This window comes from Tenrec ecaudatus, chromosome 18, assembly GCF_050624435.1.
Source record: "Tenrec ecaudatus isolate mTenEca1 chromosome 18, mTenEca1.hap1, whole genome shotgun sequence".
In the NCBI taxonomy this organism is placed as follows: Eukaryota; Metazoa; Chordata; class Mammalia; order Afrosoricida; family Tenrecidae; genus Tenrec; species Tenrec ecaudatus.
The window spans coordinates 10994354-11008243 of record NC_134547.1 but is presented as its reverse complement, the minus strand read 5'-3'; the positions used below and the strand labels follow the sequence as shown (position 1 = coordinate 11008243).

Sequence of the window (13890 nt, the reverse complement as noted above, 5' to 3'; positions counted from 1 at the left end):
GCGGGAGGAGGGAAGCAGGGAGGGAGGGGAGAAAATGAGGAGCTGATACCACGGGCTCAAGCAGAAAGCAAGTGTTTTGAGAATGATGATGGCGACAAATGTACAAATGTGCTTGACACAACGGATGGATGTGCGGATTGTGATAAGAGTTGTACGAGTCCCCAATAAAGTGATTTTAATTATTTAAAAAGAAGAAGAGGTAAAGAAACACAACAGAACCAGTCCCGAGAGCAGTGGTTCTCAACCTGTGGGTCCTGACCCTTTTGGGGGGGGGGGCAGGCGAACGACCCTTTCACAGGGATCGCCCGATTCATCACAGTAGCAAAATGACAGTGATGAAGCAGCAACGAAAATAATTTGATGATTGGGGGAGGGGGGCCACCACCACATGAGGAACTGGATGAAAGGGTGGTGGAAGGCTGAGAACCAATGGCCTAGAGCCTCCTCTCCACCCTAGTCACGGCCCTACCCACCCCACGGGAGTCAGCCTTCTGACTCTCGCCTGCTTTCTAACTCGACACAAGTGGGACCTTTCTGGACACTGCCCTTTGTGGCTCCGTCCCACCCAGCAGCGTCCGATGGGTGGAAACCCGCCTACCTTTCCATGTCTGGCTGTGGTCGTGAACACTCTGCTTCGTGACTAGTCAATCGCGTTCATCCAGGGTCCCTTGGCAGGCAGCAAAAAAAAAAAAAAAAGGCTTTCTCTGGGCTATAAGGTTCAAGGTTCGAACTTGCCCAGAGAGGCCTGACCATTGACTTTCCTAAAGGCCACCGCCAGGAACGCTCCGTGGCAGCCCACCAGTGGGCAGGCTGATCAGGTGAGCGGTAACACCAGAGAGGACGCAGGCAGCCCTAGGAGAACAGCTCAGACCGCAGGAAGGGATTGCGAAGGACACACAGAAGCAGGAAACACAGGAACTAGCAAGAGGGCTCTTACCATCTGGGGGGCCCACATAACCAGCTTCGCCAAGCAAAACTGTGTATGCCTTGCTGACGGGAAAGCCAATTCGCTGTGTAGACTTTCCATCACTACGAACGTTAGTGTATAGAAACAGACAAATGCCGCGTAGGAGTGGGGGCCGCTCTCCTCTATAGCATTACTTACTGAGGTGATTGCTTCCTGGAGGCTTGCTGGGGTCATAGCCCAAACCCACTGGCGGCTCCACGGGAGAGAGGTGACGCTTTCTACCCCCCAAAAGATTTACAGCCTCAGAAACGCCCAAGGGCAGTGTTACTCTGTCGTTGAGGGTCACTGGGAGTTGGAACCGACTTGGGGTCCAGTGAGCTTGTTTTCATCTGTCCTCCCGGGGATGAAAAAGGAACCCTGTGGCCTAGCGGTTACACGTTGGCCTGCTCACTGCAAGATAGGCGGTTCGAAACTACCAGCCGCTACTCTGAAGAACAACGAGGCTACCCCTATAAAGAATTACGGTGAGTTTCTGAGGCTGCAACCTTTTTTTTTTTTTTAAACATTGTATTGGGGGCTCATACAGCTCTTACCACAATCCATTCATCCATCCATTGTGTGTCAAGTGCCTTTGTACATTTGTTTCCCTCATCCTCAAAACGTTTGTTTCTACTTGAGCCCTTGGTGTCAGCTCCTCATTGTTCCCCTCCCTCCCTCCCTCATGAACCCTTGATAACTTATAAATTATTATTTTTCATGTCTCCCTCTTAATGGGAGTAGAAAGCCCAAGCTTCCTCCTGCCGGACGGCTGGTGGTTTCGAACTGCGGACCTTTGGTATCGCAGCCACAACCGTAAGTAGGTGACGTCCACCGTGAGAAAGGCACCGTGCTCGGCACATCACTCCTATTAACTCAACCATCTCCCGTAACACTCTATGTTTTTAAAGTCACTTTATCGGGGGCTCTCCCAGCACTTATGTCAATCCACACATCCATGCGCTGCCTAACACTCTCCAAACCAAACCCAGACCCAAAGCCAGCAATTTCCAGTCCGTGCACCGAGTCAGTCCTGAGTCACAGGGCCCATTGACAGCAGGCTGCTCCTGCTCCGCTCCTTGCGGGGAAAACCTGAGCTTTCTGCTCCCAGCAACAGTTATCGTTTCTGAAAGGGGGAAGTTGTTTTTGTTTGTTTGTTTTGAGGGTGTCTTTCTGGGCTGTAATAGACGTCCATCCATTCATCTATTTACGTCATCTTGACGGAAGCGGGTTTGCCAAGCCTTTCTTTCCAGGAGCTTCGTGGTGGGTTTGAACTGACACCCCTTAGGATGGCAATTGAGTGCAAGCCACTTGCTCCACCCAGACTCCCTCTGACATCCGCTTCCCCACAAAAACCACTTCTGTCCGTGGACCCTATAGGACGGACTTGAACTGCTCCCAGGTGTCCCCGAGGCTGTGAACCTTTTACGGGACCCGGCGGCCTCACTTTTCCCCTCAGGAGGGGCTGGCGGCGGATTCTAACTGCGGACTCTGAGTTTCCCAGCTCGGCGAGGAACCGGGGCTCCCGTGACCTCCTCTTAGGTGGCTGGACGTCAAGAAAGGGAAGCACAGCACGGGGACTTTAAGTGACTTTGCCGGAGGCCACGCAGCAGGTGAGGATTTGGCTTTAAAGCCTGCCCACATCTCACTCAGGTGATGAGAAAGATCCAGAGGCAGAGTGCCCAAACGCAGACACCAAGTCGCTTGGCCTCTTAGCGACTACCTGGACAGGACCAGCGGGTGGGGGCAGTGGGGAGCGTCCCAACAACTTCCTCTCCACCCTTCCTGTTATTGAGTCATTCCCAGCAGGGACTGGATTCGGGGCAGTGCCAGCCAACCCATAATAGCCTGTGGGTGGCAGGGTTGGCCGCTCTGATGTGGGGTGGGGACAACTTCCCTGGGGCCTGTCCCATCCATAGCTCCCATGTTTCTGAGCTTTTGCTGTGTGCTACCTCTTCATGCCTTTAGGCCTGCCCAGACCAGCGAGAGAGGGTCCCCAGGCTGACTCTTACGCCCCACAGAGTCTGCAGGAACCTGGGTCCAGTGGCCACTGCTGCCCAGACTTCTGCTCTCCAGAGTCCAGGGTGTGTGGACGAGACCATCCCTGGGACCAGCTGGCTGGAGTAGCCCAGGCCCCGGCTGTGTTGTTTAGCTCAAGGGATCCCAGGTAAGTTCCCTAACTCCTCTGCAGAATGGCCAGAACAGTATATCAAAATGTTTTTTTCCAGACTTGTCGGGCCTACTGGCCCCTTTTCAAGGAGGCCAGGCGTGGTGTGGGTTAACAATGAGTTGGGCTGCTAACTGCAAGGTTGCTTGTTCAAACCCACCAGCCGCTCTGTGGGAGAGAGATGAGGCGTTCTCCTCCAGGACAGAGGTACAGCCTCAACTATACAACTCTCCAGGGACTGAGTGATCGAATGCTCTGATCCGGGAATTAGGCGCTGTGTTAGTCTGGGTAGACAAGAGAAACACATTCTCAGAGAGACGCTCATATGTACAAGAAAGAGCTTTCTATACGAGAGGAATTGAACATTGAAAACAAATCGTGGCCCAGTCCAGATCAAGTCCACAAATCTGATATTAGCCCCTAGGTCCAATACCAATCTAGAAAGTCCTCTTCAGACTCATGCAACACATGCAATGACGCTGAATCCAGGAAGATCACAGGCCCGTGGGTGGAAAAGTCTTGTGGATCCAATAGTGGTGTTGTAAGCATCTCAGTGCTGACAGGGGTCTCCACGTGGCTTGTCCAGCTCAGGGCACTAGCATAGTTCCATGTGTCTTGCTAGCTGCAATGTCTCCCAGGGGGCCTTCAGAATGAGAGAGAGAGGGCCTCCCCCCTTCAAGGAGGAAGACAGGCGTTCCTTGAATCCTCAGGAGAAGGCCATGCCTCATTGGCTATGACCTGATTGACAGGCTAGCCTCCACCCCTTCACGGGTCAGCCTTGCAACTTGACAAATGATTACATCACTACCCCAGGCCCTAATCGGCTCGATGACAGGTACTTTGTTCGCCCTTTCAGAAAGAAAGAAAGAAATTACTCAGTGCCTTCCTGGCTTACCCCGTTTCTCTCCTGCCCAGGTGCCCAGCATCCAGATGGAGAACTTTACTCTGAACTACGACTATGCCAACTACAGTGAGTTCCCGGGGTTCCCCGTGGACTGCCCAGATGGCTCCTGCCTGCACACCAACCCCTTCCACGTGCTACCGTTACTGCTGTACACGCTCATCTTCCTCGTGGGCGTGCCGGGCAACGCCATGGTGGCCTGGGTGGCCGGGAAGGAAGCCCGGCAGCGTGCCGGGGCCACCTGGTTCTTGCACCTGGCCGTGGCCGACCTGCTCTGCTGCTTCTTTCTTCCTACCCTGGCAGTGCCCATTGCCTGGGAAGGCCACTGGCCTTATGGGGCCGTCGGCTGCCGGCTCCTGCCCTGTGTCATGTTACTGTCCATGTTCGCCAGCGTCCTGCTCCTGGCTGCCCTCAGCGTGGACCTCTGCCTGCTGGCCCTCAGGCCTGCCTGGGGGATTGCCGGCTGGCGGGCACAGGGTGTGAGGGCTGCTTGTGTGGCTGCCTGGGGCCTGGCTGGGCTGCTGACCCTGCCCTCCGCCCTCTACCGCCGGCTATTTCAAGAGTACTTCCCACCCCGGCTGGAGTGCGTGGTCGACTACGGGGGCTCGGCCACGGCCGAGGGTACGGTGGCCGCTGTCCGGTTCCTTATGGGCTTCCTGGTGCCTCTGCTGGCTGTGGCCAGCTGCCACGGCACCCTCCTGTGCCGCGTGACCCGCTGGCCACTGGGAACGGCTGTCGTCGTGGGCTTTTTCATCTGCTGGACCCCCTACCACGTGCTAGGACTCGTCTTCGCTGCCGCTGCCCCCCATTCAGTGCTCCTGGCCAGGGCCCTGCGGGCTGAGCCCCTGGTCACCGGCCTCGCCCTGGCTCACAGCTGCCTCAACCCCGCGCTCTTCCTGTACTTTGGGCGGGCACAGCTCCGCAGGTCCCTGCCAGCCGCCTGTCGCTGGGCCCTGCGAGAGTCCCAGGACCGGGACCAGAGTGCGGGCAGCAAGAAATCCACCAGCCACGACCCGATCTCGATCTCGGAGTTGGACGTGTAGGCGGGTTCCCATCATGCCATTATTCCACTTGACAAACCTGGCTTCGGGGAGCACTGGAGCCTGGCGCTGAACTCATTGCCACTGACCCCATGCTGACTTAGAGCAGGCCCTCTAGGACAGGGCGGAACTGTCCCTGTGGGTTTCTGAGACGGTAAACTCTTGATGGGAATAGACAGCCTCGTCTTTCTCCAGAAGAGCGGCTGCTGGTTTCAAACTGTTGACCTCGCCATTGGCCGCCTAACTTGTAACACTACATCACCTAAGGGCTCAACAGCATCTTCCTGTAGGCCTTCCTCTGCTCAGCAGTCATCCCCTGGGCACCAGCGACGTGCCAGGCTCTGGGGACACAGGAGAGACACACTATCCCTACCTTCATGGAGCTAGAGGGCAACCAGAAGCAAATAAAGACAGATGTGTAGAACGTGTGAGGACCCGGTGTGGGCTCAGCCACCTCAAGGCGTTGGCGGGTGGGTTGGGGCAGGGATAGGGGTCAGCCAAGCAAGGTGCCTTGGGGGAAAATATTTGAGCCCAGATCTGACGCAAAGGAGGGAAGAGAAAATCCATCCTGGAAATCCGGGGAGGTGGGGTGGGGGAGGGAGAGCCCCAAGTCGGTGGAAAAGCAGGGGCAAAGATCCTGAGGTGCCAAGCACTAGCCACGGACACAGCAAAGAGCCCAGTGGGGAGGGAGTTGAACGGGGAAAGGGAAGAGCGGTAAAAGGGAAGGGTAGAGAGACGAGGTACCGACAGCCTTCTCGGTCCCAGGGAACCTTGGGAGCGTTCTGAGCCACGGTTGCTTGGTAAAAAAAAATGTAGGTGCACCACTGAATTGGAATTTCAGATACATGTTTGTAGGGGCCATTGACAATTCCGACCCTGGGTGCAATAGACCGAACCCTGGGCCATCCTCACAATTGTTCTGGTGTCTGAGCCACTGGGTCGACCCATCTGTTTGAGGAGCTTCCTCCTGTTGGCTGCCCCTCTGCCAAGCATGGGGTCCTTCTCCAGGGGCTGGTCTCGCCTGACAACCGTCCAAAAGCCGTGCGTCAAGTCTCGCCATCCTGGCCTCTGAGGAGTCTGCTTGCTGTACTTCCTCCGAGACAGGTGTGTCAGTCCTTTTGACCATCCGCGGCGCTCTCCACCGTCTTTGTTCAAGTGCATTGGAGCTTCTTGTGTATGGAATGTTATAATAGCTGTAAGAGCCCCCCCACCACCAACAATAAAGTGATTTTAGACAATGGCACTGCCCCTGTGGGTTTCTGAGATTACACATCTTTGCAGCGGGGGTGGGGGAGAGACAGCCTCATCTTTCCGCAGAGGAGCGACTGCGGTTTCAAACTGCCGACCTTGTGGTTTAACGGCCCAGTGAGGAACCCACGGCATCACCAGCTCTCCACTTCGGAAACCATAGGGAATAGAACAAAGTCCCTGCACTGCTGGAACTCATGCTGTGGGTGAGACAGAGATCGCTAAAACAAGATATATAGTTCATCAAGCGGTACTGTGGAACGTACCATTTGAAGAAAAACAAAGCCCAAAACATCGATGCTACTTTAACATGGTCAGATCCAATAGCTCAGATGAACGACATCCGTAGGGGTGGTGTCACCCAGTTCAGGAACTCATGGTGTCCCCATGCCCGTCCCCGCAATGGAGCTACTCTGGGCCCGGGCTCTACAGAATACCTACTGGAGCTTACTGCCCATTTTCATCACAGACTGATATGTGGTGGACAGACCCATCAATTGCTTAAATGCAATATTTCTTAGATTACAGAAACACGGGCAATGAAATTGTTTTATAAGCTCCATCTACATAGAATGGCAACGTGACGTTACAACAGTGTTGGTGGCCGAGTGGAAGCCTTTGTTGTTGTGGTTGTTGCTTTTTTTCTCCGCCTTTTCCTTTCCTGACGACGTCTTCATTCTCAAGAAAGTTTCTGATAGAGGCTCACAGAGATTACCTGTCACAGTACTGTGCCAACACCCATGAAAAGTTGGGACAGGTTTTCTCCCAGAACACCGACGTCCACTAAAACCGCAACGGTGTGCTTGTGGCACACGCGGGTGAAACCACATGGCTGTCATTGGGTAATAGCGACAACCCTGACCTGAGCACCATAGAACATTTAGAAAGTAAGTTATCATGGGGTTTCAGCCCTGTAGAGAGAGTAATTCTCCTATGATGAGCCTGGAAACCCTGATGGTACAGTGGTTGTGTGTTGGACTGGGGCCTGCATAGTCAGCAGTTCAAAAACACCAGCAGCTCCTTGGGAGACGCACTGGGCTTTCTACTCCCGTCAACTGTTACAGTCTTGGAAACACACAGGGGGGTTGCTATGAGTCAGCATGGACTTGATGGTAGTGAGTTTGTTTCTTTATAAGATGAGCCTGTGGGGTGGGTGGGGGCTCTGTTGTTTTAACTACAAGGATAACTTTCTTTTAAAAGAATTCCTTCCTGCTAAAGTGTGGCACAAGAATTTTATAGGCTGCCATTTGGGCTCCACTCTCTGTGCCATCCACTGAAATCACCTCCCTAGTGGCACCTCTGGCCTGGGGATAGGTAGGTTGTGGAGCATGTGACCCTGTGAGACATGGGGTGACCAGCCCCCTATCTTAATTATCGAGTGCCTCAATAACAGGAACTAAGTGGCGGCTTGGCCAACCAGAAGTGTATTCTCTCACCGGTGCGGAGGCTGGAGGTCCACATTCGGAGCGGCACCTCTGGGGTGAGACCGTGTCATTTTGTCCGTTTTGGAGGAAGGACCTTATCTCTTCAGCTTCAGCTTCCTGGTCCCCAGGAGATCTCCATGGGTCTTGACATTAATTTTACCCCCTCTCTGTTTCTCTTGCTTGCTGGTTTCCTCTCTTAGATCTCAGAAGAGATGGACTCACGATATACCCCTTGGGTCCTGCCTCATTAGCAAAGACAACTAATGGGATTATGCTCACAGACTCAGGGTCTAGGGGTCAGAATCCAAATTTGGAGGTGGAGCACGACACAACTCAACTCCTGAGGTGGTTAATTTATTGTGCCAACCTGGCCCATAAACACAGGTGGGGTTAATTGAAGGGCGGAAGGATAAATGGCTTGGTGAGCCTTGCCTTTCTAGTTCTCAGATCTCTTGCTTTCTGATGGTCGGACCAGGGTGCAGCTGCCATAGCCAGTTCCCTACTTCAGCTTGCAAGGCTCACTTCCTGCCAGACATCCCGAGGAGAAGCCACATGGACCTACCCCTGTCTGGAGCCATGAGGCCCGGCCATTACTTGGAATTTATTAGCCTGAGCTCTGGATATTCTTCTACCCCAGCCTACGTGACAGAGCACTGCAGCTGTGTTTGGCATACTTATCTTGCCAGACATAGATAAGGAAGTCCCTATCTGTCTGTACGATTCTGTTCTGTGGTCAGCATTCCTGGGAAGTACCCAGCCTGTAAAGCTTAAGCAAACAAGGTGTGATGTTCTTTAGATAAGCACCTGCATCCTGCTCCCTCCTTTCTTCCCCATATAAGCTGTAGCTTTTTACTCAATAAATGAGACTTGGTCAGGATACTGTCTTGTCTCCATTTCTCCTGTCTCTTATCCCCCCAATTCCCACTCCCTCCTCCAGGGTCCGCGTTGATGTTCCCGCAGATTGGGACATACCCCGATGCCGGCCTGGGTGCTGGAGCAGTCATGTGGCAATCCCTGCCAGCGCTGAGATGCTTACATGTTCACTGACTCGGCTTTCCTCCTGCAGTCGGCGTCACTGTGTGTTTTGTGAGATGGAGGAGGACTTTGTGGATTGGTGTTGGACATATGGGTTAATGGGTTAATGTTGGACTTGTGGGCTTGGGCAGCACTGGGTTGGGATGTTTCCTTGATGTGCACTTAACCTTTACATAAAACTCTCTCTTATACATGAGTTTCTGTGGATTTGTTTCTCTAAAGTACCCAGACTAACACAACACCTAACTCCATGTGCTGGAATCGACCGCACAGGCTTTTTAGCAACAGCAGTGCCAACAGCCTATGTCTACTGGTGACCACAGCGGCATTTAGGCACTCGATTCACACGATCTCGTGTCTTCTTCCTAGCAATCCTGAAGAGTAAGATCAGTCCTTGTGTTACCGATGGGGGCCTCCAGCTATCTTGCGGTACTGTGGGGGCTTGTGCGTCACCAGGATGCTGAAAGCTATGCTCCCAGCACTTGGACATCAGCGCGCTCACCTGTGGGGGACGAGCAACCACAGAGCTTTCAGACTAAGACTAGACAGAAAGGCCTGGAAGTCCACTTCTGAAAACCAGCCAACAAAACCCCCTGGTATAGTGCTAGAAGAGGAGGCCGCCCCCCACTCTCTGCCCCAACATCGGAAGGCAGTCAAAATACACGATGCAAAAATCATGAAAGACGGGGCAAGTTAAAGCAATGTTTGGTTCTGTTGTGAATGGGCTGTCCTAAGTCAGAGCAGGCAAGTTATTGCACGGCAACTCACATGCCCGCAATAACAGGGCATGGGGAGGCTGAGGCTCAGGGCGGAAATACCTAGCATGCCTAGGACTTCAGGGGACCCACTTTCCTCATTCATTTCCTCATCCCTTCAACAGCACATTACGGACCATCTGCTTTGAGTCAGGCCCTGTGGGTTCTGGGGAACACAAGGCGAATGGCCCTGCCTGTAGGAAACCGGAGGATTGAGGTGAATTATTTAAGAGTGTGTTGATTGGGTGAATAGTGCATTAAGAGGGTGGTCTCAGGCTTTTCTTTTTTAATCATTTTATTGGGGGCTCGTACAATTCTTATCACAATCCATACCTTACATCCACTGTGTCAAAAACATATGTACATTTGTTGCCATCATCATTCTCATCAGGCTTGTTTTAATAGTCAATATTTAATGGGAATTCTAGAACATGTCACTGAGCTCATGCAGAACCTATACATGGACAGGCGCTCGAGCAGAACAAGTGAATACTGCATGGTTTAAAATAAGGAAAGGTGTACATCATGGTTGTAGCCTGTTACCATACGTGGCGGTTACATAATCTCCCGTCAACCTGAGTGAAGAGGTGGAGTCTATCCTGTCAACCAGGTCGCAGCCAGTGAGGTCTCTGTGTGGGCATGGCTTTCTTCTGAGGATTCTGGGAACTCCTGTCTTCTTCCCTAGAGGCAGGACACACTCTCTCGCTGCTTGGTCTTAATGCTGACAAGCCACATGGAACTACACTGATGGTAGCCAGAGCTCTGGAGCTGGAGGAGCCATGTGGTAGAGACCCATGCCAGCACTGAGATGCTTCCACCACCACTGGATCCACAAGGCTTTTGACCCATTGGCCTGTGCTCTTCCTACATTCGACGTCATGGCATGTGTTGCGTGAGTCTGAAGAGGGATTTATAGACTGGTATGGGACATATGGGCTCATATCGGACTTAGGGACTTGATCTGGGCTGGGGTGTCTGCTCAATATACAATTGCTCTTTTATATAAAGTTCTCTCTTACACACACGAGTCTCCGTGGATTTGTTTCTCTAGTCCACCCAGACTAACACACCATACTAACTCAATCTGTATGCTGAGTAGAAAGTCCAGTAGAGAAGCTGGACTATATGAAGAAGAGCATTATCAGAATTGGAGAAAGACTTATTAACCACTTTTCAAACTCAGAGGACACAATTTACTTGCTGAAAGCAAGGAAGACTCAAAGCACTTGCTGATGAAGGTCAAGGACTGTAATTATCGGTATGGATTGCAACTCAAAGTAAAGAAGACAAAAACTCCTCTCAACTGGACCAATAGAGAGCGTCATAATAAACAGAAAAGATTGACATCATCAAGGATTTCATCTTGCACGGATCCACAATGCTCATGGAAGCAGCAGTCAAGAAATCAAGTAACGTCTTGCACTGGGCAAATCTGTTACACAAGATATCTTTAAAGTGCGAGAGAGCAAGGCTGTCTTTGAAGACTAAGGTGCCCCAGACCCATGCCTTGGCATTTTCAATCGCCTCCTATGCATGTGAAAGTTGGGCATTGAATAAGGACGCCCCAAGAAGAATCGATGCATTTGAATCACGGTGCTGGCAAAGAATACTGGAAGGACCGTGGACTGCCAGAACAAACAAACCCGTCTTGGGAGAAAAATACAGCCAGAATGCTCCTGAGAAATGAAGATGAGTAAATAAATAATAAAAATAATAAAAGAAGTGAAGATAGGGAGACTTCATCTCACACACTTCGGATATGTTATCAGGAGAGACCAGGCCCTGGACAAGGAAATCAAACGTGGTAAAAATAAAAAGAGGAACACCCTCTGACTAGATGGATCCACACAGCGGTTGACAATAGAATTCTGAGGATGTCGCAAGGACGGACGTTGTCGCCTTCGGTTGTACTAGGAGTCAGTTACTTAAGTATTAACCATAAAAGCAACAAATTCCCTGCTTGGGTTCAATCCAATTTCAAAGACCATACCGGGGTGCTGCGGGTGACCACGCTGGAAGAGGGGAGGCCCTAGAAGGGGTAGAAGGTGCTTCCCAGTTCCAGGCGCAGCGGCTGTGTCGTTCCCTAGAGGGCGTAGTGTCCTCTGAAGCGTTCCCGGAAACGGGGCGGGGCTAGAACACTGTGCGCAGGCGCGGGGCGGGCCGCGTGCGCGCGCAGCTCCGAGACGGGCAGTTCCTCTGAGTCGGGGGTGGGTGGGAGGATGCGTTGCGCATGCGCAGAACTGCCCACACGCGGAGAAGCGGCACGTGGGACCGGAAGTTGAGGCGTCCGCAGCGTTTAGTGAGGTGAGGGGGTTGGGGCTGCCGGCGTCGGACCCGTTACCTGTCCCGGGTTAGCTTGGGTCGAGGTGAGGGGTGGAGGGAAATCCGGAGCCGAGGTAATGTGGGAGGTGGAGGGCCCGGAAGTGGCGGATGCGAGGGAGCTTGAGTGTACCTGGCAGAGCCTGGGACTCAGAGGCCTGGAGGTCGGGAGAGAAGCGCCGAGACGCGAAGGGAGGTTGAGGGAGTCAGGAAGCCGAATCCTGAACCGACGGAGAGCAAGGTGCTGCGAGTTACCTCGAGAGCGAGGTTCACAGAGACGGCGGGGCGGAGAGAAATGGGGTCGCACCGTGAATTTGGGAGATGGAAGCCAAAACGGGTAAAAGGATACCTTACTGTTGTCATGCTGGGCGTTTTGACTCACAGGGATCCCTCGGAGATATCGTGGATTCGGTTTCAGACCACCGAAATAATAATAATACTCGCAATAACGCGAGTAACCGTGACCTTTTGGTTCCCCGGTGCATCTAGAAGTTGTGTTAGGTTAACTATGAGTCAAGCGACTCAATGACAGTGACTGGCGGGTTTTGTTTTTTTTTTGGTGGTGGGGGGGCGCTAGTCTACTAAGTATGAGATTGCATTATGAAGTATGTTTGATGTAGTACTAGAGCTAGGAGAGTTACCAAACAGACCCAACGTGAGCACATGCTATGGGGAAAATGGTACCTGTAGATTTGTTCAAGGCCATGAACTTTCCATTTGTTTTTTTTTAAACATGGTTTTTTCTTAAAGTACTAACTGAAAAGGTCAGTAAAACAAGAGATGCCTGTGTTAGACATTTCAACAAGAAGAAAAGGCATATGTGGAACGTGATTAGACCAGGGTTATTTGCTTTCTAAGGATCCCTGAGGTGCCTGGGAGCTTAAGGTTGTTCCTAGTTGCCATTAAGTCCGTTTCAACAACCCTGCCTACAACAGAATAAAACACCTCGGTTTTGTGCCTCCCCCATGGTTGTTGCCACGTCTGAGTCCACTGTTACAACCACCATCTTTCGTTTACCCAGACCATCCACTGATCTCTAGGAACCACTGACCTCTAGGAACTGGTTTCCCTTAGCAATATGCCCGATGAACTCAAACAAGTCAAGTCTCACCACTCGGGCTATAGTTTTGAAGATGTCTGTCAAGTCTGTGGTAACAGGGAGATCATATCTGACCTTTGTCAATACAGGGGAGGGGACTAGCTCCTCACCAGCCCAAGGCCTATTGCCCCAAGGCAGAAGTCACACAAGCCTGCACCCTGTATCAGTTCTTTACACTATTCTGACACCAACCATTCACCCCTTGGGCACTACTGGCTTTGATAATCTGTTGTCATGGACACACAATTCACAAGTGGGAGTGGGGGCGGTTTACTAGGGGAGTTGAGCAGATTATCAAGTCATGATCCTTTAACTACAGTAAAGATACAGCCTCAGCCTTAGTAGCAAAGTCTCTTTGGTCTCCAGCCACTGGCCCTTTGGACTAAGACTGTGGCTGTGCCTCATAGCTTCCTTGGTGCCCCTCTGCTTTGTCAGGTCTTGGCAGGCTTGGTGTCTGCTGTCTCCACCACTTCAGGCAGGCATTTCTAACATGCCTGGATGATGACTCTCCTTCCTTGATAGGCCCAGAAACTAACTCTGCTTCTGAGATCGCTCTCATGGAGGTGTGGTTTTTGTGTATCAGCTGCTCTCATGGAGGCGTGGTTTTTGTGTATCAGCTGCTCTCATGGAGGTGTGGTTTTTGTAGATCAGCTGCTCTCATGGAGGTGTGGTTTTTGTGTATCAGCTGCTCTCATGGAGGCGTGGTTTTTGTAGATCAGCCCACCATCTCCTCCGGGAACAGGGTGGTGATTTGATTCACACCCTCTAGTAGGGTGGAGCGTCAACATATATCCCACCTAGTCCTGTCCACTAGAACTCCTTCCAAAATGGGATTATATTCACAGACATAGAGGCTAGCATTTACAATACAGGGATTATGGCTCCACGCAAAAACTCACTGCTGTCCAGTCAATTCCAACTCAAAGTGACCCTATAGCGCAGGGTAGAACAGCCCCTTT

At 52.0% G+C, this 13890-nt stretch overlaps 2 protein-coding genes across 5 annotated transcripts in view; both read left to right on the top strand.

The window, feature by feature from the left end:
• Positions 1–4040: 4040 nt before the first annotated feature.
• On the top strand, positions 4041–5458 carry C5AR2 (complement C5a receptor 2). Its single transcript, XM_075537436.1, has one exon. It carries the CDS (start codon positions 4041–4043, stop codon positions 5052–5054), a length of 1014 nt encoding a protein of 337 aa, XP_075393551.1. The 3' UTR covers positions 5055–5458.
• A 6260-nt stretch (positions 5459–11718) lies between these two features.
• The window catches only part of DHX34 (DExH-box helicase 34), a 28764-nt gene continuing 26592 nt past the window's right edge, over positions 11719–13890 (top strand). For 2 of the 4 annotated variants that reach the window (XR_012780908.1, XM_075537976.1), the window contains exon 1: positions 11719–11817. Coding sequence is in view for 1 of the 4 variants with exons in the window: in XM_075537978.1 (XP_075394093.1) it covers positions 12128–12169 (42 nt within the window). In the remaining 3 variants the exon portion in view is untranslated. The other 2 variants (XM_075537977.1, XM_075537978.1) reach the window with 2 other exon arrangements.

What these genes read in the sequence shown, in the direction of transcription:
- C5AR2 (XM_075537436.1), top strand. Translation starts at nt 4,041, where the DNA reads ATGGAGAACTTTACTCTGAACTACGACTATGCCAACTACAGTGAGTTC.